Raw genomic sequence first — 23,238 nt, 5'->3', positions numbered from 1 at the left:
GTGTGACTTTGGGCCAGTCATTGAACCCTCTGAGCTTTCTTCATCTATAAAATGCAGCAATATCAGTCCCCACTTCTAGGGCTGTTGTGAGAATCAGTAAAGGTAGTGGGTTTAGACTGTTTCATGGGGTTCCAGGTTCACATAGGTTTGAATATTGAGTTAAGAAAATAGGTCTTGGCCTGTTGGCTCAGTGGTAGAGTGTCAGCCTGGCGTGCAGAAGTCCCAGGTTCGATTCCCGGCCAGGGCACACAGGAGAAGCGCCCATCTGCTTCTCCACCCCTCCCCCTCTCCTTCCTCTCTGTCTCTCTCTTCCCTTCCAGCAGCCAAGGCTCCATTGGAGCAAGGATGGTCCGGGCGCTGGGGATGGCTCCATGGCCTCTGCCTCAGGCGTTAGAATGGTTCTGGTCGCAACAGAAGCAATGCCCCGGATGGGCAGAGCATCACCCCCTGGTGGGCGTGCTGGGTGGATCCTGGTCAGGTGCATGCGGGAGTCTGTCTGACTGCCTCCCCGTTTCCAGCTTAAGAAAAATACAAAAAAAGAAAAAGAAAAAGAAAAAGAAAAGAAATATTAGCCTGACGGGGCGGTGGCGCAGTGGATAGAGCGTCGGACTGGGACTCGGAGGACTCAGGTTTGAAACCCCGAGGTCGCCAGCTTGAGTGCAGGTTCATCTGGTTTGAGCAAGGCTCACCGGCTTGAGCCCAAGGTCGCTGGCTCGAGCAAGGGGTCACTCAGTCTGCTGTGACCCCCAGTCAAGGCACATATGAGAAAGCAATCAAGGAACAACTAGGGTGCCGCAACGAAGAATTGATGTTTCTCATCTCTCTCCCTTCTTGTCTGTCTGTCTGTCTCTCTCTGTCACAAAATAAATAAATAAGTAAATACATAATTTTTTAAAAAAAGAAAATAAATATTGAATTAGGTTTGAATATTGAATTAGCAACTACTGAGGAGACCCTGGGGGAGGGAAAACTACCTGGAGAAGGGGATGTGATGGTAACATGAAGCTCTTTATTTCTCCTGGGTTAAACACTGCCACACGTGTGTTCCTTTTGCCCCTCCCACCATCTATCCCTGATTACTCCCGAGTTGAAGACCAAATACTAGCATCTGGTAGAAAAGATCAATTAGAGGCCAGGGCTTGAGCTGACACCCCACTGTGAGGTCTGGGCTGCCGCGCGCATAGCTCCACGCCCGCTCCGCCTCTGCGGGGCTGTGGATTGGCCTGCACATCGTGACGTCACTCGCGGGTTTTAAGGCCGTGTCTCCCCCGACAGCTCCGCAGAGACCGCGCGCTGGCGGCTGGCGTGGAGGCTGTTGCGGCGGTTCGGGTAGCTGGCCCGGAAGGGCGCCGGGAGAGCGCGGCTGACGGAGGTAAAGGGGCTGTTCAGGCCGTGCTGAGGCGGCCCCGGTGCCGGGTTGAGGGAGCTGGGTCCGAGGAAGGCTGGCAGAGGAATGTCGCGGGGCCGTGGGGAAGGGGGTCGCGGTGTAAGGAGAGGCGTGTCAGCCGCCTTGGGGATGTGGAGGATGGGTGGACGCGGGTCTCGGTCTCAGCGCCCGCACCCTAACTAACCCTTAATTTGGGGGCGCTGTCCAACCTGCCCCTTCCAGCGAGGATTATCGCCTGGAGAGTAGGGGTCGCGGCGTCTGTTACCACGCCACGAGCGGAAGAAGAGGCGCTGGAAGCTGACCATCCGCGGGATGCAGATCTCCTGCCCCACCTCAGCGTCCCGGGACCTGGGGTTTTCTTTAGGTCTCATCTCCCTTGTTAGGGCCCCAGGGAGAGGGGAGCACCTTTGTTACAGCTGCAGCCGCTTAAAAATTTTTTTTTAAACTAGGAATCATGGGTGGCTGATTTAGGAAAGGATCGAGAAGTTGAACATTTCATGTTTGTTAAACCTCTTCTTTTTTTCTCGTGACCTTTCCCTGTTCAGATACCTCAGCTGTGGTCCCCAGAGCCTGCAATTTTAAGGCCACCTTCGTGCCTCTACTGTGAGCCCCAAGACGCGCACCTTAGCTAAAGCTCACCATGGGGAACCACTTGACAGAGATGGCGCCCACCACCTCCTTCTTGCCCCACTTTCAGTCCCTGCATGTCGTGGTCATCGGGCTGGATTCAGCTGGAAAAACCTCCCTCCTTTATCGTCTCAAGTTCAAGGAGTTTGTCCAGAGCGTCCCCACCAAAGGCTTCAACACGGAGAAGATCCGGGTGCCCCTGGGGGGGTCACGTGGCATCACCTTTCAAGTGTGGGATGTCGGTGGGCAGGAGAAACTTCGACCGCTGTGGCGCTCCTACACCCGCCGGACGGATGGGCTGGTGTTTGTGGTGGATGCCGCCGAGGTTGAGCGGCTGGAGGAGGCGAAGGTGGAGCTACATCGAATCAGCCGGGCCTCAGATAACCAGGGTGTGCCTGTGTTGGTGCTGGCCAACAAGCAGGATCAGCCTGGGGCACTGAGCGCTGCTGAGGTGGAGAAGAGGCTGGCAGTCCGAGAGCTGGCTGCGGCAACACTCACCCACGTGCAGGGCTGCAGCGCTGTGGATGGGGCGGGACTGCAGCCGGGCCTTGAGCGCCTGTATGAGATGATCCTCAAGAGGAAGAAAGCAGCTCGGGCAAGCAAGAAGAGAAGGTGACCCCAGGCTGCCGCCTCCTCGCCAGTAGGGTTCTGCATACTTGGACAGCCAGGCAGAGCCTGTGGCCTCTCACTCAGCCCCAGGATGCAGGACCTGTCCACCTAAATGAAGGACTCAGGAGCACACTGGGTGTCCTGCTTTGGTCCTGCATTGGGGAAGGGGATGTGTGGTGGGCTGTCTAATCACATCTTTCCCTCATCCTGACCTCTGGCAATGGGGCTGCAGAACTGAGGAGGCTTCAATATAAACTGCAAATCTACCTCGACCTTGTTCCTTGTTTTTCTTTAGCTTTTTTATTAGATGTATTTTGGGGCAAAGGAAAGTAGCTTGGAGCATGCATCTGGTATGAATGAGAACCCCCCCACCCCCAACTGGGGAGTCTTAGCAGGCTGCTTAGAATTCTAGGGATGCCAGTCACAATAGTCTTTATTTTTGTGTCTGTGAAAGTGCCAAGAACCTCTCCCCACATTTGTAGATACATAGCTGTTTTGTAAGCCATGTGTGTCCTCTATTATTTTTTAGCATTTATAAGTTATTAAAGACTGATAATACTGTACCTCTAATCTTGGTCTGGCATTTTCCTCTCTCCTTACCTATCAGGGACAGTCCAATATTTCTATACGGGTAGGGGTGGGGCTTGGGCCTGAGTGGTAAGAACAACTTATCTTAAAGTTGAATTTGCCAAGCAAGCTTCTAAAAATTAGAGTTGCCCTGCCTGGGTAGCTCAGTTGTTTAGAGTGTTGTTCCCATACGCCAAGGTTATGGGTTTGATCCTGGGTCAGGGCACATACTAGAATTAACCAATGAATGCATAAATAAAATGGGGCAACAGTGTTTCTCTCAAATCAACCAATCAATAAAATTTTTTCAAAAATTAGTGGTGAACTCTCCCAAGCTATTGCCTAATCTCTGCAGGTTTTTTTTTGGGGGGGGGGGAGGGGATCCTTTCTTCTATTTTTCTCTTTTCTCATCCTGTGGCTCTTACTTGCCCCTGATACCAGCTGGTACTTGAAGATTTAACTTCAAAATTTGCTGATCTGAGCCGTTAACAGGTTTTTGCCTTTGGGGACACTCCCTTAAGTCTATATAGGTAAGTCCTCAAAAGAATCATTCTGTCCCATTTACCCCCTCTCCCCAGCACTTAGGTTGGTCTGATTTTTTTTTTCCTGCCTTGGGGAGATCCTGTGAGAATGGAAAGTAATTCCTTCTTTCCTGGCCTAAAGTCACCTCAAGGTGCTCGGCCTGCTGACTGTGCTTATGGCAGCGATGGCAGCGGCTGGTGCCAGGGAAGCCTGGGCTGGATTGGGCCAGCCTGGCCCTGTGACTAAGCCGTTAGTTGCCTCACTCTGGGAATGATAGTTATTCCCAGGAGAGGGGCAGAAGTAGCAGCTGTTTGTGCCTGGTGTGAGTGGAAACTGCTGGACACCCACCCCTAGCCCTCTGAGAGACGAGGGGCAAGGCACAGGCCACCAATGTGATAGTAAGACTAAAATGCTGAGTGCCTTTGCCTCCTCACCAGCATCAGGGCCAGCTGTGTCTGAGATAACAGAACAGTCGGATCCTCCTAATCAGTGGGAGTAGTAAAAGCCCAGCACAACCCTTTCCAGCCTCCAGCCCCCCCACCCCTATCTCACTCCCAGCCTTTGTGCAAACATGGGATCCAGAATCAAACAACAAGGCCTGGGGTGGGGGGGAAGGTGCTGGCAACCATCTCCTGGGGGAGACTTCCTAAGGAACTTGCTTCTTCCTAGTTGGGCTGGCAGAAGCAGAGTTTTGCTCCTGAGTCTGGGCCAGTTCAGATTTGCTACCCAGCCCCTTTCCCGTGGCTGGCAGGGTGGGGGTGAGTGCGTACTGATCCAGAAGGGTGCCCAGTATGCATCAGTGCTGGGGCCTACTTGACAGAGCTGCTGGGCTGGTTCTGCTGAGGACAGGTGCTACCTGGCCCCCCTCTACACATGCCTGTGACTCATGGCTTCCAGTCCTCACAACTGAGTCCTCTTCTGCAGCCCAGGGACAGGCTGGGGAGGCCCCGGCTAGAAGATCTTTCCTCTCCACTCCACCCAAATTCTGCTCTTTGCCTCCAGATCTCCTAAGATGTGTTTTTTCTATTTCTGGTCACCTTGGGGACTGAGGTCTCTGGATTTGGAGAAGGATGTATACATAGGTGGCCCCCCTCCCTAGCAGAGGGCCCTCCAAGGTTCCAGCTCTTGGTTCTGGCTCTGCCGACTGCCCTTCCTTCCTATCTGATTAGGACCATCTTCCGCTCCCCCAGGACAAGCTCCAGCCCTGGGGGCCATGGTCCACAGAAGACCAGTGAATGTCCCAGCTCTTCCCCACATCCCTCTGGCCTGACCAGCTGCTGGGGTTGGAGGACTGCATGTGGGGGTGGGGGTGGTGCAAGCGAGGTGAGATGGAGAAGCGGGTTGCTTTGAAGGGGTTGTGGGGAGAGGGGGGCACTGGGGAATTCTAATTAGAAAGCTACATTCTGGCTGGGTGTAGTGGAGCTTTGGAATAATCTTTGCCTTGGTCCATCTCCCCTAGGCTTTCTGCATGTTTGGAATGGGGGTGAGACCAGGGTTGGGTGGGTTGTAAGTTCCTTTGTCTCAGCTTCTATGCTGTATTACTATTATTATTATTATTATTATTATCATGAACTTTTTAAGTAGTAATTTTTTTTTTTTTTTTTTTTTTTTTACAGAGACAGAGAATGAGTCAGAGAGAGGGATAGACAGGGACAGACAGACAGGAATGGAGAGAGATGAGAAGCATCAATCATTAGTTTTTCATTGCGCATTGCAACACCTTAGTTGTTCATTGATTGCTTTCTCATATGTGCCTTGACCGTGGGCCTTCAGCAGACCGAGTAACCCCTTGCTGGAGCCAGCGACCTTGGGTTCAAGCTGGTGGGCTTTTTGCTCAAACCAGATGAGCCCGCGCTCAAGCTGGCGACCTCGGAGTCTCGAACCTGGGTCCTCCGCATCCCAGTCCGACGCTCTATCCACTGCGCCACCGCCTGGTCAGGCAAGTAGTAATTCTTTATTTTTAAAATTGTTTTATTAATTTTAGAGAAAGAGTAAGGGGAGAGAGAGAGACAGGAACAGCAATCTGCTCCTGTATGTGCCCTGACTGGGGTTGAGCCAGCAACCTCTGTGCATTGAGACAATGCTCTAATCAACCAAGCTATCCGGCCAGGGCTTTCCAGCTTCTTTATTAAATAGACTTCCTTTGAGATCCCGAGATGGATGCTGAGGGAGAGGCTGCCTGAGGGCCAGAGAATCTCTGGGGGCCAGGAGTGGTGGGCAGGGGTCAGCTGCCTAGAGATGAAGCTGAAGGAACCCAGTGGGCCCAGAGTTGGGGCCCCCTCTGAGCTGCCCCCATCCTCTTCTTGCACAAGCTGGATTGTAAAATCCAGATGAAGGGCACTTTCCCTGGGTGCCCTGCCCTTCCCCAAGCCCCTCATGAGGGCAGAGATGGCAGTGGTCCCCTTCCCATGCCCTCTCCAGCCCTGCACTTGCTCAAGGAACTGAAAAAGCAAAGAGGAAGGAAAGAAGTCCTTCAGCAGCAGAGGGGCAGGGACTTGCCCAAGGACACACAGCTTCTCAGTGGTACATCCAGAGCCTTCCTCCCAGGCTGGCTCTTTGTACTCCTGGCGCAGACAACAGGAGATAGGAGCCAGGCGGCAGGTCCAACATCTCAGAGCTCTGACCTCCCCTTCCCTTCCTCCCTCCCGCCTTGATTAGACTAAGGGCCAGCCTTCCGCTAACCCACTCCCCTTCCTGAGGAGCAGGAGTTTTATCTCTGAAGCACAGTACAGCTCTGGACTCAAATCTGGCCAGAAATCCCCACCCTCCTTTCACACTGACCATGTGTCGTTGCAAGTCTTTCTTGAGACGGATTCCTCCATTGGAGCCTGGAGAACACTGAATTCCACTGGAGCACTGACAGTGCACAGGACAGCCTGTTCTCTAGCCCAGGCCGTTTCGGATGGAGGCTAGTGGGAGGGAGGACTGGGTGAAGGCAGTAAGGGAGGGCCAGGGAGGACTGGGCTGTAAGGGGTGTGCAGTCTCAACCACACATCATTTCCAAGGCCACATGCTGGACCTGGGCTGGGGAGACTGTGGGTGGGTGTTATGGGCCCTCCTCCCTAGCTGAGCCAGAGAAGGGTGTTTTCCTTCCTTCTTTTTTCAAAAGAAAAATTTAATTTTCTTCCTGTCTCCCACCTGCTTATAAAAGTAATAGCTCTTTGTCATGAAAGCAATTTAGAAACTTAGGAAATAGAGAACCCCATAATATAAACTTCAGAGCTAGCTAAACATTTGAACAAGTTTTTATATAATTTTCCAGATATTTATTTCTTTACCCATACGTAAAAGTTATGTATATATAACACACATGGGATTATATAAGAAATATTTTCATACAGTTTTGCTTTTCTCATTTATAGCTTAAGCATTATTCAATGTCAGGACATATGGATTTTCCTCATTCTTTTTGATGACTACACGAGATTCTACTGTATGAATGCACCGTCATTTATTAATTAAATCTACAGAGTGTCCATAGTAATGAACCTCCCTGTACCTACTTCTTTGTACCCTTGGGAGAAGATACTATTTAAGAGAAATTTCCAGAAGTGTTCTTGCTGTCAAAGGGTATACATATTTCAAGATTTCTTTTTTTTTTTTTTTTAGATTTTATTTATTCATTTTTAGAGAGAGAGAGAGAGAGAAGAAGGGAGGAGCAGAAAGCATCAACTCCCATATGTGCTTTGACCAGGCTAGCCCAGGGTTTCGAACCGGCAACCTTAGTGTTCCAGGTCAATGCTTTACGCACTGCGCCACCACAGGTCAGGCCTCAAGTTTTCATAGGTAGTGCCAAAGTGTATGTTTGTGTAGGGGGGTTCGTATGGGGAGGGAAATTTAATCCAGCCTCTGCATCCCAGATTTCAAGGCCTCTCTCTTCAAACTGAGGAGCATGTTGAGTGAGGTAGATATTATAGTGCTCTTGCTTTTAGGGGCGGGAAATCAAATGCCCAGCAACTTGGCAGAAGACCTGCAGGGATGGGGAATGAGCTTAGGCTGACTTTCTGGGCCTGGGGAGCGAGTCCCATATGGGGCTCCCAGCTGATGGTGGAGGTGGGCAGATGGTGAGGACTCCCTTAGCACGCGGCACCTCACACAAGGCAGGCAGAGTGGGTGAAACAACTCCTAAAATAAACCCCAGGACTTGGCTCAGGGAGGGAGTCAGGCTGAGACTAGCAGTGCATGCTAGTGAAGGAACTAGCAGTGAAGGAACATGGGGAACAGACCTAGAGCCTGAAGTAGGGCAGTGGAGGCCCTGGACCTCCCCAGGGCGACCCCTGACTCCTCTAGTGGGGACCTCCACCAACTGCTATAGCTCATCAACTCCTGGAACAGGAAGCAGAAGCCTGAAGTGTCAGATACCTCAGGTACTGGGGGCTTTTTGGGGTCCTGCCTCTGGTTAGTTCATTCAGGGTTCTAGCATGGTCCCAGGTCTATGCCCTTCTAGAATGGGATGACAGGAGGTGGGGAGGCAGGAAGGTTGATCTTTTTAGCACCTCTTATCCTCTCTTATTAAATCTGGTCATGAGGCCTCACCAGGCAGTGGCGCAGTGGATAGAGCATCAGACTGGGATGTGGAGGACCCAGGTTCAAGACCCTGAGATCTCCAGCTTGAGCGTGGGCTCATCTGGTTTGAGCAAAGCTCACCAGCTTGAGCCCAAGGTCACTGGCTCGAGCAAGGGGTTACTCGGTCTGCTGTAGCCTCCCCGGTCAAGATACGTATGAGAAATCAATCAATGAACAACTAAGGAACCGCAATGAAGAATTGATGTTTCTCATTTCTCTCATTTCCTGTCTGTCTGTCCCTCTCTCTGACTCTCCCTGTCTCTGCCACAAAAAAAAAAATAAAAAAGAAAAAAAAACAGAAAAAAAAATCTGGTCATGAGATTGGTGGAGGAGGGTGGGAATGACAGCTGGATTGTAAAGATTGTTGAAAGTGAGGTTTTATGCTTTTGATTGTATTTGTTGTCACAAGATTGTCCATTACTCTTCGCTCCCGATGCTGACTGTCATCCTTAGGGAGAGGGAAGGCAGAACTGCTTACTCACTCTCTGGAACTCTTCCAGTCTGATGGAGGAGGGAACAGAAGAGCCACCAATCTGACCAGGCAGCACCTCAGAAAGTAACCCCCAAAGCAAGGCTTGGCTCTGCAACCAACTTCTGTGACCTTGGCCAGCCATTCCTAGTCTCCTGGCCTCAGTCTACCCTTCTGTAAAGTGAGGGGGTTGAATAAACAATATCTGATATTTTCTGGTTCACTTTCCATGGTTCTCAGTACAAGGTGGGCGTGGGGAACACCTTAATGATCTTTCTCCCTTCATCTTGTTCTCTGAAATTAGTTTTGTGTGTGTGTGTGTGAGAGACAGAGACAGAGAGAGGGACAAACAGACAGGGAGAGATGAGAAGCATCAATTATTTGTTGTGCCTCCTTAGTTGTTTACTTACTGCTTTCTAATATGTGCCTTGATGGGGGGGCTGCAGCAGAGTGTGTGACCCCTTGTTCAAGCCAGTGACCTTGGGCTTTAAGCTAGCGACCTTTGGGCTCAAGCCAGCGACCATGAGATCAAGTCTATGATTCCATGCTCAAGGCTTTAGGAGTACTTTCTTGGCCCTACCTACTGGTCAGGAGGAAAGACCCGAGTCTGAGGTTTAATAAACACAGTTTTGTTCCTCCGTCCCCAGTAATTAATTACCTGGCCTGAGATGCTCCCTAGAACCTGTTTACCATTCACCTCCCCCACCTCCTCCCAAGGTCACCCCAGGATAGTCGAGCTGTGTCTAGTTTCTTAATTCCCTGCCTCTCACCCCAGATAAGCCGAGTGTAGGCAGCTGTTGGGAAGGGACTCCCAAGATTTAGACTTGTGTGGCCCATATGGCAGCCACCAGCCACATGTGGCAACTGAGCAGGGAATATGTGACTAAACTGAACTAAGATTGTTGGTCAAATAAGTTTGTAAATATGATATATATGTTTGCTCGCTTGTGACTTATATTGGGTGTGGGGGACAGGCTATAAGCAGGCCAGGTTGTTGTAGCCTGGGGTTTGGTTTTGGGACTAAGCTTTTCCCCACACCCTTGACTGATTGTATGATCTGGGTGGTGCACTCTCATGAGGAATCCAATTATGCCTTGGATAAGTGACTTTGTATCGGAGACTTCTTTGTTTGTATATTGGATTAAGGGATTTTGGTTTTCTACACTATAAAGTGGGACAGACCAGGAGCTTGGACACACAGTTCCTGCTATCACAATTGCAGGGGCTTCCCTGATCCCTTGCCCTTCATGGGAAGAGCTGGTTTTCTGCTTTTCCCTTGTCTTCTTTTGTGGTTTGCCTGTCTTGGTGAGACACCAATAAATAGCATGGCCCCCCATCCTCTGACTCTGCCATTTCTTTATCGTCTGCCCGAATCCAATGGGAACCTGCATGTGAATGGCCACGATGGCGGCTCCTGGCCTTACAAAGATGTACTGTGTGAAGTACAGTATATATTACTGTATATACTGCACAAAAGACTTAGTACAAGAAATGAATGTAAAATATCTCATTCACACTTTTTAATATAGATATGTTGAAATGAAAACATTTAAATATATTGAGCTAAATAAAATACTTAAAATTAGTTCTACTTACTTCCTTTTACCTTTAAAATATATGGTTACCACCTGACTAGGCGGTGGTGCAGTGGATAGAGCATCGGACTGGGATGTGGAGGACCCAGGTTCAAGACCCCGAGGTCGCCAGCTTGAGTGCAGGCTCATCTGGTTTAGCAAAGCTCACCAGCTTGGACCCAAGGTCGCTGGCTCAAGCAAGGCCCATGGTCAAGGCACAAATGAGAAAGCAATCAATGAACAACTAAGGTGTCACAACAAAAAACTGATGATTGATACTTCTCATCTCTCTCCGTTCCTGTCTGTCTGTCCTTATCTATCCCTCTCTCTGTCTCTGTAAAAATAATAATAATAATAAAAATAAATAAATAAATAAATAAATACAATATATGGTTACCTCCCCCCAAAATAAAATGTGGCTACCAGTAATTTAAAAAAATTTTTAATTGATTTTTAGAGAGAGAGAGAATGAGAGGAAAACATTGATTTGCTGTTCCACCCATCGATGTACTTATTGGCTGGCTCTTGTATGTGCCTTCACTGGGGATTGAACCTGCACCCTTGGCATATCGAGACAAAGCTCTAACCAGCCAGGGCCCAGAAATTCTAAATGATATATGTGGTTCGCATCCTATTTTCATTGACAATGTAGGCCCAGATATTTGGAGGAAGGAGCATTATGGGTAAAAGAATGAATGGTCCATCGTTCCTCTTTTCTTCTGTAATCAGAAGAGACAGAGATCAAACTGCAGCAGCCTGGAATGAGGGTAGATAACAGGAAGAATTGAAAACTTGACAGATCTGCATACTCTCATTTCTGAAAAGCTTTCTGAATAGATGAAGTCTTTGCATATCTTGAATAGTCTAAAAAGATTTTATCAAACTATTATCCTCAATGATCCAAACCTGATTACTTAGCAGGAGATTCTCCTAGCTTTATTCAGGGTGTTCTCACTCTATAAACAAACATCAATTTAACTATTTGATGATGAGCACAGACACTTGGACCCCACAGAAAATTTCTAACATTTTACCCAATAGTTTCTGATCTTTCCTGAGACTGACATGATAGTAGCAACAGGGTCCACAAACTGAGGTTTCACCATCTTGCCCTCCCCTGCTGCCTTCCTCTGCCCAGCCCACCCTGCCCCCTACTCAAAGGCGCTAATGAAGGCAGGCAAAACTGCGGGGGGGGGGGGAAGAGGCCAGCTTGGGGTCTGGATAATCTACAGACTAAATTATCTGCCCCTGAGTTTGTGACTACATAAGCAGGTAGCCTATATGCATACAGGATGGACTGGGATAATCCATGGGGATCATGGGCCAAATCAGGGATGGAGAGAGAGAGAGAGAGACTGTAATAAAATCTCCCACCCACTTATCTCTCTCCAGAGCTTTAATTCAATCAGTCTCTCATTCTTTCAATCAGCCACATATAACATCATAATATTTAACATTGCTGTGCACTGACACATTGTCTTAAGCACTTGAATTCAAGGGCAATCTATACAAAGGCCTCTTAGATCTGTTTCCTGAGACAAGGATTCAGGGGCATATGATTTATTGAGAGCAAAGCCTCAGAGAAGGGGAGCGGGATGAGCCAGGGGAAGAGCTAAACAAGGATGAGCTGTCTGTATGGCCAGAGGCCGCCGCCATCGTGGCCATGCACATGCAGGTTCACGTTGGATTCGGGCAGATGGTAAAGAAACAGTGGAGCCAAAAAATGGTGGGCTATTCCTTTATTAAAGTCTCGCACTGGCTGATGAGCAAACACACAAGGAAAACACTTCCCTTTCACTCATTCAGAGCTACCAAAGCCCTGACACATTCTCCAGTTCCACAATCAGGGGAATCTTCTCTGGTTTCTCCTAGAATTAAAGGCCCCCCGAGTCTTAGCAGAGCTTGCAAAACCCCTCAGCTCTGGTTCCCCGTCTGCACATCTTCTCTTTACCTGTCAACGTGGCTTCTTCTTCAGCACTCTGCATTCTCTCTGCTGTCTCTGCTCCTCTCCCTGCAAACAGGGCTTCTTTCTGCCTCTTCCTTCTCTCTCTTTTCAAACTTTCTGACGTGAAAACCTTACCTCCAGCAAACATTTTAGCAAAACAATAGCCCTTATTTCACAAGACCGCATATATCTGGAACTGCCCAGCCCCCAATACAAACTATAGCGAGCAAACTTAAAAAGCATATTTTACAAACTTATTTGACCAATAGCTCTCACAACTGGAGTCTAATTTTGGAGTAGCTCTGGATGGAGAATGGAACCCAGGAAGGATCCTTCTGGAGACAGGGAGGTCTTTTTTATCCTCAGCAGTCAGTTCATTGGCTTCTGCTTTCTCAAGTTTCCAGAGATGGGGCAGCCAGGAGCCCCTGGAACCAGCACCCACAGCCAGTCTAGGGGATCTGGGTGGGGCATCGAGGGCATCCTCTCAGGGTGTAGCCTGAGAAGACAAGAGCCAGCTGACCTGGGCAAGCCAGAGTCCTGATTGCTGTCTTTGGCAAGCCAGTCCTCTTGCTACTCTCATTCTTGGCCTCAACGTCGGTCCTTATCTGCCCTTGTCTCGCCTTGTTCCTCCAGCCATCTCTCTCTTTGTCCCTGGTTCCTGTGTTAGATCTGTCCCTCTTTTTTCTGGAGGTTTATCTGAAACTCAGGATGAAGTGCTGTTTCTTCCAGAGCCTCCAAGAAGCTGGGGCTACTCAGTCATCCCAGTTGACCTCTTCCCTTGCCAAAGGGGCAGTTGAGCCCCACTGCTCCCCCAGGCAGAAAGCTTTGTTGTCCCAGGGACATATGATTCAAACCCCTTTCTTTTTTCTTTCCTTTTTTTTTTTTTTTTTACAGAGACAGAGAGAGAGTCAGAGAGAGGGATAGATAGGGACAGACAGACAGGAAGGGAGAGAGATGAGAAGCATCAATCATCAGTTTTTCGTTGTGACACCTTAGTTGGTCATTGATTGCTTTCTCATATGTGCCTTGACCGTGGGCCTTCAGCAGACCGAGTAACTCCTTGCTCAAGCCAGTGACCTTGGGTCCAAGCTGGTGAGCTTTGCTCAAACCAGATGAGCCCATGCTCAAGCTGGCTACCTTGGGGTCTCGAACCTGGGTCCTCCACATCCTAGTCCGATGCTCTATCCACTGCGCCACCGCCTGGTCAGGCTCAAACCCCCCCCCCCTTTTTTTTCGTTGCGCGTTGTGACACCTTAGTTGTTCATTGATTGCTTTCTCATATGTGCCTTGACCGCGGGCATTCAGCAGACCGAGTAACCCCTTGCTGAAGCCAGCGACCTTGGGCCCAAGCTGGTGAGCCCTGCTCAAACCAGATGAGTCCTCTGCATCCCAGTCCGATGCTCTATCCACTGCGCCACCGCCTGGTCAGGCTCAAACCCCTTTTTTTATGTTCTCCCTTTACAAGGTGTACCCATCCATTCCCACCTGCTCTGGTAGAGAAAGGACAGTTTAGAAGAAATCCATGCTTAAAGCTTGACAAACATCAAAGGATACATTCTCTGGAAGGGAAGGGTGGGATCTGGGCTGGCTTCCTTAGAAACATCAGCATAGAAAAGACACCTCCTCTCCCTGCCCCCTCCCAAATTCAAACAGGGACTGGGGCAGAGGAAGGGAGGATTGTTTCTGCCGGAAGGCTGGGGTCAGAGATGAACTGACCTCTGAACCTCCCTTTTCTCTGGCATAGCCCTGTTTGTAGAGGTGCCAGAATTCTGAGGCAAAAAGCAAGAGAGAAAAAGAGCATTCTCTGCGGGCATCTGGCTGCTCTTTTATACCCCAAGTCACACAGAGGGCCCAGCCTCATGTCCTCCACATCTCTCTGTCCTTCACACTGCTCCATGTGGATCCTTGTGGTATCTCGCTCTCTCTCATTCTCTCTCTCTCTCTCACTCTCTCTCTCTCACACACACACCCTCAAATTGTTGAAACCAGAGCTGCTGGCTCCAGGGAGGGGAGTGAGGAAGCAACTGCGGACAGGTGTGGGTGGCTACATACCTTTCCCTCTGGGAGGTGACACTTCTGCTACACCTCCACAGGTTTCAGCTGAACCTCACCCTGGCCTTGGTCCCTGGGTCAGAGTGGGCAGGAGGAGTTGAATTGGCCCACTGCCCATGAGGGAAGCATTCTTTCATTGCGACACCTTAGTTGTTCATTGATTGCTTTCTCATATGTGCCTTGACTGCAGGCCTTCAGCAGACCAAGTAACCCCTTGCTCAAACCAGCGACCTTGAGTCCAAGCTGGTGAGCTTTTTTGCTCAAATCAGATGAGCTCACGCTCAAACTGGCGACCTCGGGTCTTGAACCTGGGTCTTCAGCATCCCAGTTCGGCGCTCTATCCACTGTGCCACCGCCTGGTCAGGTGAGGGAAGCATTCTTAACAGGCCTTTGAACTATCAGCAAATTAATTCTCTCAAGGACCACATCTGAGGAAAACTCATCTTTTTTTTGTAAATTTATTTTTATTTATTTATTTTATTTATTCATTTTAGAGAGGAGAGAGGGAGGGAGAGAGAGAGAGGAGAGAGAGACAGGGGGGAGGAGCTGAAAGCATCAATTCCTATATATGCCTTGACCAGGCAAGCCCAGGGTTTCGAACTGGCGACCTCAGCATTTCCAGGTCGACGCTTTATCCACTGCGCCACCACAGGTCAGGCTGAGGAAAAGTCATCTTAAAGAACAGTGGCAGGCCCTGGCCGGTTGGCTCAGCGGTAGAGCCTTGGCCTGGCGTGCGGGGGACCCGGGTTCGATTCCGGCCAGGGCACACAGGAGAGGTGCCCATCTGCTTCTCCACCCCTCCCCCTCTCCTTCCTCTCTGTCTCTCTCTTCCCCTCCCGCAGCCAAGGCTCCATTGGAGCTAAAGATGGCCTGGGCGCTGGGGATGGCTCCTTGGCCTCTGCCCCAGGCGCTAGAGTAGCTCTGGTCGCAGCAGAGCGACACCCCGGAGGGGCAGAGCATTGCCCCCTGGTGGGAAGAGCATCGTGCTGGGTGGATCCCGGTTGGGTGCATGCGGGAGTCTGTCTGACTGTCTCTCCCCATTTCCAGCTTCAGAAAAATACAAAAAAAAAAAAAAAAAAAGAACAGTGGCAGACACTGATCCTAGATTGCCGGGTGAACTGCAGTGATGGCTGAGGGAGGCACCCTGGAGAAGGTCGAGGAGCATCTCCTTCCCCCTATCGGGATGTATCGGTTGAGGCACGGTGTGGGGCCAGGGTAAGGTTTGGGGCCTGGACCAGGGAAAGTGACCCTGGAGGCCCAAAGCATCTGACACCTCTGAATCAGAGGAAGGGATTGCCTGACTGGACGTGTCACCCTCATTAGGCTGGGGCTGGGGCTGTACAGTAATTGCTGTAATTAGTTGATGAATGCAATTTGCAGCTGGCTTCTCTCCCTGTGACAGGCTTCAATTAGAGCTGCCAGAAGGATCTAGAATGGGAGGGGAGCTGAGATGTTGTTTCCAACTGCTTCTCTTGGTCCCCTCTCAGCTCTCTGCCCCCCCCCCCAACAATAAGGCATTCTTTGGCTAATGAATTGTCCGCCATTCCCCTGAACTTGCTCCAGAGATATACTTTCAGAACAAGTGGCACTGGAGCAGAGAGGGAGAAAGGCATACAATGAAGGATGCCTGCCTGTGGGCTGGTCTGGGATGCTATCTATTTGAAAACTCAACCATGTTAAATTTAATGTAGCATTTTCTCATTTATTTTAGAACTTCTACAAGTCCTATAAGAAGGAAGACTTTTGAGCCAAACTACTTATTTATGTCTTATAGTCCCCTCGCCATCTCACCAAAGGAAAAAATAGGAGGCAGAATGATGGAGAGAGAGAGAAAAAAAGCCCCAGCTTTTCATAAATATATACTAATTTTAATTTCAAAAGACGGGTAGGGACACTAAGAATCATTTAGTTCAGGGGTCTGGAACCTATGATTCGTGAGCCAGATGTGGCTCTTTTGATGGTTGCATCTGGCTCGCAGACAAATCTTTAATAAAAAAGTAATAACATTAAAAATATAAAACATTCTCATGTATTACAATCCATTCATTTCCTACCGCTCATGTTCATGGTTGTGGGTGGCTGGAGCCAATCACAGCTGATCTCCGGGACAACACCAAATTTTTATTGGATAATGCATAATGTGCACGGGTCATTGTATGGCTCTCATGGAATTACATTTTAAAATATGTGGCATTCATGGCTCTCTCAGCCAAAATGGTTCCCGACCCCTGATTTAGTTCAATGGTTTTCAAACTCTTTTTAAAAAATTTTATTTACGATTTTAATTTGTGTTTACATAGATTCAAGTGTCCCACTGAATATATCTCCCCCTACCCCCTCAAACTCTTAAAAAGGCAATGGGCCCTGGCCAGATAGCTTGGTTGGTTAGAGCATTCTTTGGAAATGTGGAGGGTGCCAGTCTGATCTCCGGTCAGGGCACAGAAAGGAACAAATGTCTCTATCTCTCTTCTGCTCTCTCTTTTCCTCTCTCTAAAATCAATAAAATAAACATTAAATAAAAGAAGAGTTTTGATGTGTAAAACGAATCAAGACTTTCTCTCACTCAAAAACGTGTAAGAAGCATTCTTCCCCTAGAAAGAGTTATGTCCTCTCTCCAAATTCTTCTCTTAAGGCATTTTATAAGGCGGGGTCATTTTTATCTTGGGTCTTTTTTTCTATTTGGACTGGAAGGTTCTTAGCTCCATGTTTCATTTATTTTTGAATCAACACCCACTACAGTGGCTGAAAGAGAGCAGGAATTCAAAAGATTGTTTTAGATAGATATATGGATGGTGAATTGGTGAACAGATGGATGGATTTGGAGAATGGATGGATGGATGAACTAGAAGATAGATGGAATGGATGTGTGAAAAGAACAATGGATGAATAGAAGGCTGGGTGCCATGCTGAAAGCCTTTGTATGAAATGATTGGGCTGTTGCTAGGCAAGTTCCTCTACAAACTCCCCATAATATGGTCATTTTGCTTGAACTTGATTTTTGGAATATCTAACACACCAATATTTAGAGGCAAGGACAAAAGCAGTTTCTCAATCCAATTAGAAGTAATTAAAAAAATTATTTTAGAGAGAGAGGAAGGGAGGGAGAGAGGGAGAGGGGGGGCATCAATTTGTTGTTCCACTTATTTATGCATTCATTGGTTGAATCTTTTTTTTTTTTCATTGGTTGACTCTTGTATGTGCCTTGACTGGGGACTGAATCTGCTACCTTGTAATATTGGGACAACATTCTAACCAACTGAGCTACCCGGACAGGGCAGAAGTTATTTGAATTGTTTGGAGTCATTTTTGGATTATTTGTGGCATTGCTTTTCTCTATGCATAATTATGGATAAACTACACAAACACAATATTTGATGAAAATGCCTCAAATAGGCAGCTGATGGCAGTGACGAATACTATCTGAAAATAAAACAGTTTTAAAAATATCAGACAGGAGAGAGTGTAGGAGGCAAGGAATGAGAGTGAGCAGTTGGTGAATATATCCAGCAAGACGATCAGCACTCCAGGACTGGAAAGGCTGGAATCCTGATAGGATTTCAATTACCAGGGTCAAGAGACAATAGGATAAAAAGTTTTGAAAGAAAGGCAAATGGTGTTGATCACGTCTGGAAGTAAAAGATTACACTAAATGATTACTCATGATTCTTTCTTGACCTACTGTTCATTCAACTACCATTTATTGAGAGTCCATTGTGACCCACATGTCAGGGCAAGCACTTCCACTTACATTGTTTCAGCCCATCTTGCCTGGGGGTAGGAAGACAGAGCACACACACTCTCACATGTGCACATTTTTCTTGGGCCATCCCATCCACACCCATGGTTTTAACCACAGCATCTATACTGACTCTCAAGTCCAGATCTCTTCTTGAGTCCAAATCTCTTCTTGAGTCCCACACCTTTCCTCCACCCCACTGCTGAATATCTCCTCCTGGATGTCTACAGGTGTCTAAACTCAAGAGACCCCACATTGAACTCATTTGCTTCCTGTCTAAACTTTCTCCACCACCTAGATTCCCCATCTCTATTCATGGTACCTTCATCTGACCCACTGAATACCCAAGTCAGAACCTGGGCATCATCCTCTTCTTCCTCCTCCTCCCCACCCCCTATGCTGGTCATGTTGCCACATCCAGTGATTCTGCTTGCTAACTCCCTCACAGATCCTGCATCTTCCTATTCCTCCCCATGGGAAGGGGGAGGACCTAACTTAAGGTCCTCACCATTTGTCCCTGGGTTCCCACACTAGCTTACTCAGTGGTCTCCTATTTTCCCATCTTGCACCCTGGGAATCTGTTCCTCAGGTAGTTGCCAGACTCATTTTTTCAAAATGCAAATCAGTTATCTTCTCTTCTTAATGCCTTTTGATGAAAGACTAAAGGTTTTTTTTTTGTTGTTGTTGTTTTAACTTGTGCCTTTCCCTTCTCTCCCCTCACCCAGCACCATAGGAGTGTATCTCCTAAACTCTAAGGGTCCCCAGCAGATTTGCGACTAGGGAAGCCATGATCAGTGGCATCCGGTCCTGGGCTAACCCTCTGAACCTATCTCCGAGGCCCCCTTTCTCCACCTATTTCTTTCCCTCTAGACTCTAGAGTCTAGAGAGCCAGGGCAGGCCAAGGCAGCCCCACCTAGGCTCTGTCCTATTGCTGCTTCTATTCTAGGCCCTTCCTTGTTTCACTGTCTCCAGCTTAAAAACAAACAAACAACTTACTCACAAGATCAAAATAAATAAATAAATAATAAAATAACATTCACACTCCTGAGCTTCTGCAACAAAGATTTTCATGGTCTGACTACCACTTTTCTTTACCCCTCATTCAACTGCACCAAATCATAGCCCTCGCTGGCCATGGTCTTTCTCTGTCAGCCCCCTGTTTTCGCACAGGCTATTCCTGCTGCCTCAGAATGCCTCTCCCCTTATTTTCACTGATATCATTCCTTCTTGTTCTTTACGACTCAGGGATTTGGGTATCACTTATTCCAGGCAGACTCTCTGACTACACTTTTTCTTCCGAGCCGGGGTGATGTGCACCTCCTCTGACCTCTTACTGTGTCCACTGCTTGTCTCTTCCTTACCTCTGTTTGCACTGTAGTACAGCGGCCTGTTTACTTGTGTGTTTCTCACACTCCAGTGTGAGACATCCCAGGACAGGTATGCTGTCTTTCATGCTTTTTCTTGTGCTGAGTGTGTTGCTTGGCACGTAATGCGCCCAGTAAATGTTTGTTGAACGAATGTATGACCTCCTATAGTTCTTTATCATCTATGGGCCTTTGAGCTCATCCTTCCTCTTGAGGAGGCCAGTTAAGTTCAGTTTAAGATAAGACTCAAGATGTGCTGTTGAAATCAGTACATTTTCCTCTCTCCCCCTCCTCTTTCTCTCTTAGATTTTGCTGGCAGCCACTCCCTTGGCACAGACACAAGCAGCTCAGTCTGCAGAACGTCAGCTGGCAACGAACAGCCCTTCCCTTCCTCCCTGGCTCTGTCTTCGCTCAGCACAAATCATTTTTCCTTTTTGGGTATTCAGAGCTCTGATAGCAGAGGGCTGGATGGGAGGGTGGCAGCATCGAGAGGTCTGCAAGGAGGTGGGAAGGGAGGTGTGGGCGAGCCCAGACGTGGAGGGAAGTATTGCTATGCAGGCCCTTTTGAGGGAGAAAGAAAATTTAGCTCTTTGGGGCTGCCTGGGTGGAGCAGCTGGGTTGCGCTTGTCCTCCTTTGCTCTCTGGGAGCTGAGATTGCCCTGTTGATATTTAGCCTCCTAAAAATTGGTGGGCTTTCTAAGGGAGGGGGAAAGAGACAGAGATAGAAATGGGGGGAGAAAGAGATTTTGGATTTTCATAACTGGCCTTGTATAGTTCCACTGAGTGGAATCTTGGGAGTCAGGCTACTATTGTTTTGTTTTGAAGAACAGAGGAAAAGAGAATCTGTCACATACCTCATTCATTCATTCATTCATTCATGGACGATGCCTGATGCTGGGAAACAGATGAATAAGGCCCAATGCTCTTGGAGCTCACGTCTAAGTGGAGATGAAGTGTTTAAGTAGACATGTTACAACATAGCAACCCAGTGTGGTCTGGGATGGCTGCAAGAACAAGGGCTTGGTGGGCTTGTAAGGTAGGTCACTTTGTCCATTGGAAAGCATACGCTAAGAATGTCACACTGCTATGTTGGATAGATATCTTCACAGTCTTGTTCTTACAACTGCCTCTAACTGCTCAGAGGAGACTCTCTTTTCAAAATATTTTCTTTTCATTGATTTGAGAGAGAGAGAAGAAGGGAGAGAGAGGGAGAGAGAAACATCAATTTGTTTTTCTACTTAGTTGTGTACTCCTGATTGTTTCTCATTGGTGCTATGACTAGGGATTGAACCCGCATCCTTGAGGTGCAGGGATGACGTTTTATCCACTGAGCCACCTGGCCAGGGCTGAGACTCTCTTTAACTCTTCATGTGGAGAGTAGCAACATATATAGTAGAAAGAGTACTGAATTTGGGCAAGACCACACAGTTATAGGTCCTGGCTGGCAACCTTGGAGTATCGGGAGGATGCTCTAACCAGCTGAGCTACCCAGCCAGGGCACAGCCAGTAACTCCTGAGTGCCCTTTCCTAAGGTCTGACAAGGCCCTCCTCAAGGCAGGAGCATGTTTCATGCATGTGGGTGTGTATGTGTGTATAAGTTACCGTAGTGCGTCTTCATTAAGTAGCAACCATCTGCTCTGTCTGATGGGAAGTCCCAGCTACCCCAGCCTGCTACCTACCCTCCTAGCTGTAGGTGGGCAGAGACAAGTTTCTCCTTTGGCTGATGGATGTTGGTGCATGGAGGAGGCTGGGGGTGCATGACTCACTAGCCTTAGTCATCTTTCCACCAGGACTTCTGTTCTTATAGGACAAAGACCCAAAATAAAAACAGCTGAAGACCAAGGTAGTGTTCCAAGCTGTGTCTCTGTGGGGCATCTGAGCCACCAGGAAGGGAGCTGAATTCATTATTTTTCACCCCCAAGACCCCCCCCCAGCAATCACATCAGGAGCATCCTGGAGAACCCCAGAGCTGAAGGCAGAGAAAGAAGCCCTGGCCTAGCAGTGAGCAGGAGATGGGAGGTCACTTTTCTACCATAGTCATTGTCAGCAGATCCTGGTCAGCCACATCATCAGCTCCAACACGTGTACAGTCCTTTACAGTTTATAAGTGCTTTTTCTCTCATTTGACTCTCACAGGAGAGAGAGACCATTACTGGAGGGGCAGTGTAGCATAGAGGGGGAGTGTGTGGCTTCTGGCGCTGAACAGCCTGCATGTGAATCCATGCATATTGCTTACCAGCTGTGAGACTGAGCAAAACCCTTGCCTTCTCTCTGTCCTCATTTAAAAAATGGAGGTAGTCATCGACCTGGAAATGCTGAGGTCGCCGGTTCAAAACCCTGGGCTTGCCTGGTTAAGGCACATATGGGAGTTGATGCTTCCAGCTCCTCCCTCCTTCTCTCTCTCCCTCTCTCTCTCCTAAAAATGAATAAATAAATAAATAAAATTAGTAAATCTACCTAATATCTCCAAGTACATCAGTGAGACAAGATGTCTTTTCTTCCCCAATAATTTCTGTTGTGTTTGCTTTTACCCCTCAAACTTCACAGTCCTTCCATACGGAAATACTTTCTGTTACCAGCCATGACACCACACTGAACCTCTTATTTCCTGTGTCCTTTCTCCATCCTCCTAAATGTAAACTCTTGCTCACCCTGTAGGAATCAACTTAGACATGACTTTATCTAGAAATCCTTCCCTGATTCCATAAAATAAAAAAATAAAAAAATTTAAAAAATGGGGGTAACTTGGTTGGTTAAGAGCGTTGTCCCGAAGCACAGAGGTTGCCGGTTTGATCCTGTCAGGGCACATACAGGAACAGATTGATGTTTCTCCCTCTCTCTGCCTTTCTCACTAAGATCAATAAAAAAAAAAAATGTTAAAAAAAATGGGGGTAATAATAGCACCTACTTTGTATAGTTTTTTAAAAATTAAGTGAGAGGTGGGGGGGGGCAGAAAGACAGACTCCCACAGGCACCCCAACCAGGATCCACCAGGCAAACCCCCTACTGGGCAATGCTCTGCCATTGCTCGGCAACTAAGCTATTTTAGTGCCTGAGGCAGGCCATGGAGCCATTTTCAGCGCCAGGGCCAACTTGCTCAAACCAGTTGATCCATGGCTGCAGGAGGGGAGGAGAGAGAGGGAGAGAGAAAGAGAAAGAGAGAGAAGGGCAAGGGGAGGAGTGGAGAAGCAGATGGTCACTCCTCCTATGTGCCATGACTGGGAAACAAACCCGGGACTTCCACATGCTGGGCAGACACTCTACCACTGAGCAAACTGGCCAGGGGGTGTATAGTTTTTGTAAAGATTAATAGCTTACTTCTTTACTGTCCATCTTCTGAGTTAGATTGTAAATTATAGAAAGAAGGGATCTTCACCCTGGCTGAGTAGCTCAGTTGCTTAGAGCGTCATCTGGATATGCCAAGGTTGTGGGTTTAATCCTCAGTCAGGGTACCTACAGGAACTCACCAATGAATGCATAAATAAGAGGAAAAACAAATCGGTGTTTTTATCTCTCTCTCTCTCTCTAAAACCAATAATAATAATAATAACAACAAAAACAGCACCTTTAAAAAAAAGAAAGAAGGGATCTTTGTTTTGTTTGCTGTGTGTCTGGAGTATAAGGAGAGCACCCAACACAGAGAGCTTTGCAAACAATATTTGTGAGTACTGCATGAGATACCAGACGTGAAGGTGCTTTGTAATCTGAAGGGGACCAGGAGAGCCCTGGTCTGATAGCTCTTTTGATTGGGGTGTTGTCCCGATATGCAAAGGCTGCAGGCTCAGTTCCCGGTCAAGACACAGACAGGAACAGATTGATG

The 23,238-nt window shown here is 48.1% G+C and overlaps 2 protein-coding genes across 4 annotated transcripts in view; both read left to right on the top strand.

The window, feature by feature from the left end:
• Positions 1–23,238, top strand: part of TMEM106A (transmembrane protein 106A) — a 158,061-nt gene that overhangs the window by 68,195 nt on the left and 66,628 nt on the right. The window lies entirely within an intron of this gene.
• Positions 1,276–3,515, top strand: ARL4D (ADP ribosylation factor like GTPase 4D). Its single transcript, XM_066366321.1, has 2 exons — positions 1,276–1,372; positions 1,933–3,515. The coding sequence occupies exon 2, from the start codon at positions 2,028–2,030 to the stop codon at positions 2,628–2,630; it is 603 nt and encodes a 200-aa protein (XP_066222418.1). The 5' UTR covers positions 1,276–1,372; positions 1,933–2,027; the 3' UTR covers positions 2,631–3,515.

The sequence above is a fragment of the Saccopteryx leptura genome, chromosome 2, assembly GCF_036850995.1.
Source record: "Saccopteryx leptura isolate mSacLep1 chromosome 2, mSacLep1_pri_phased_curated, whole genome shotgun sequence".
In the NCBI taxonomy this organism is placed as follows: domain Eukaryota; kingdom Metazoa; phylum Chordata; class Mammalia; order Chiroptera; family Emballonuridae; genus Saccopteryx; species Saccopteryx leptura.
This window is presented reverse-complemented; position numbering and strand designations above follow the sequence as displayed.

What these genes read in the sequence shown, in the direction of transcription:
- ARL4D (XM_066366321.1), top strand. Translation starts at nt 2,028, where the DNA reads ATGGGGAACCACTTGACAGAGATGGCGCCCACCACCTCCTTCTTGCCC.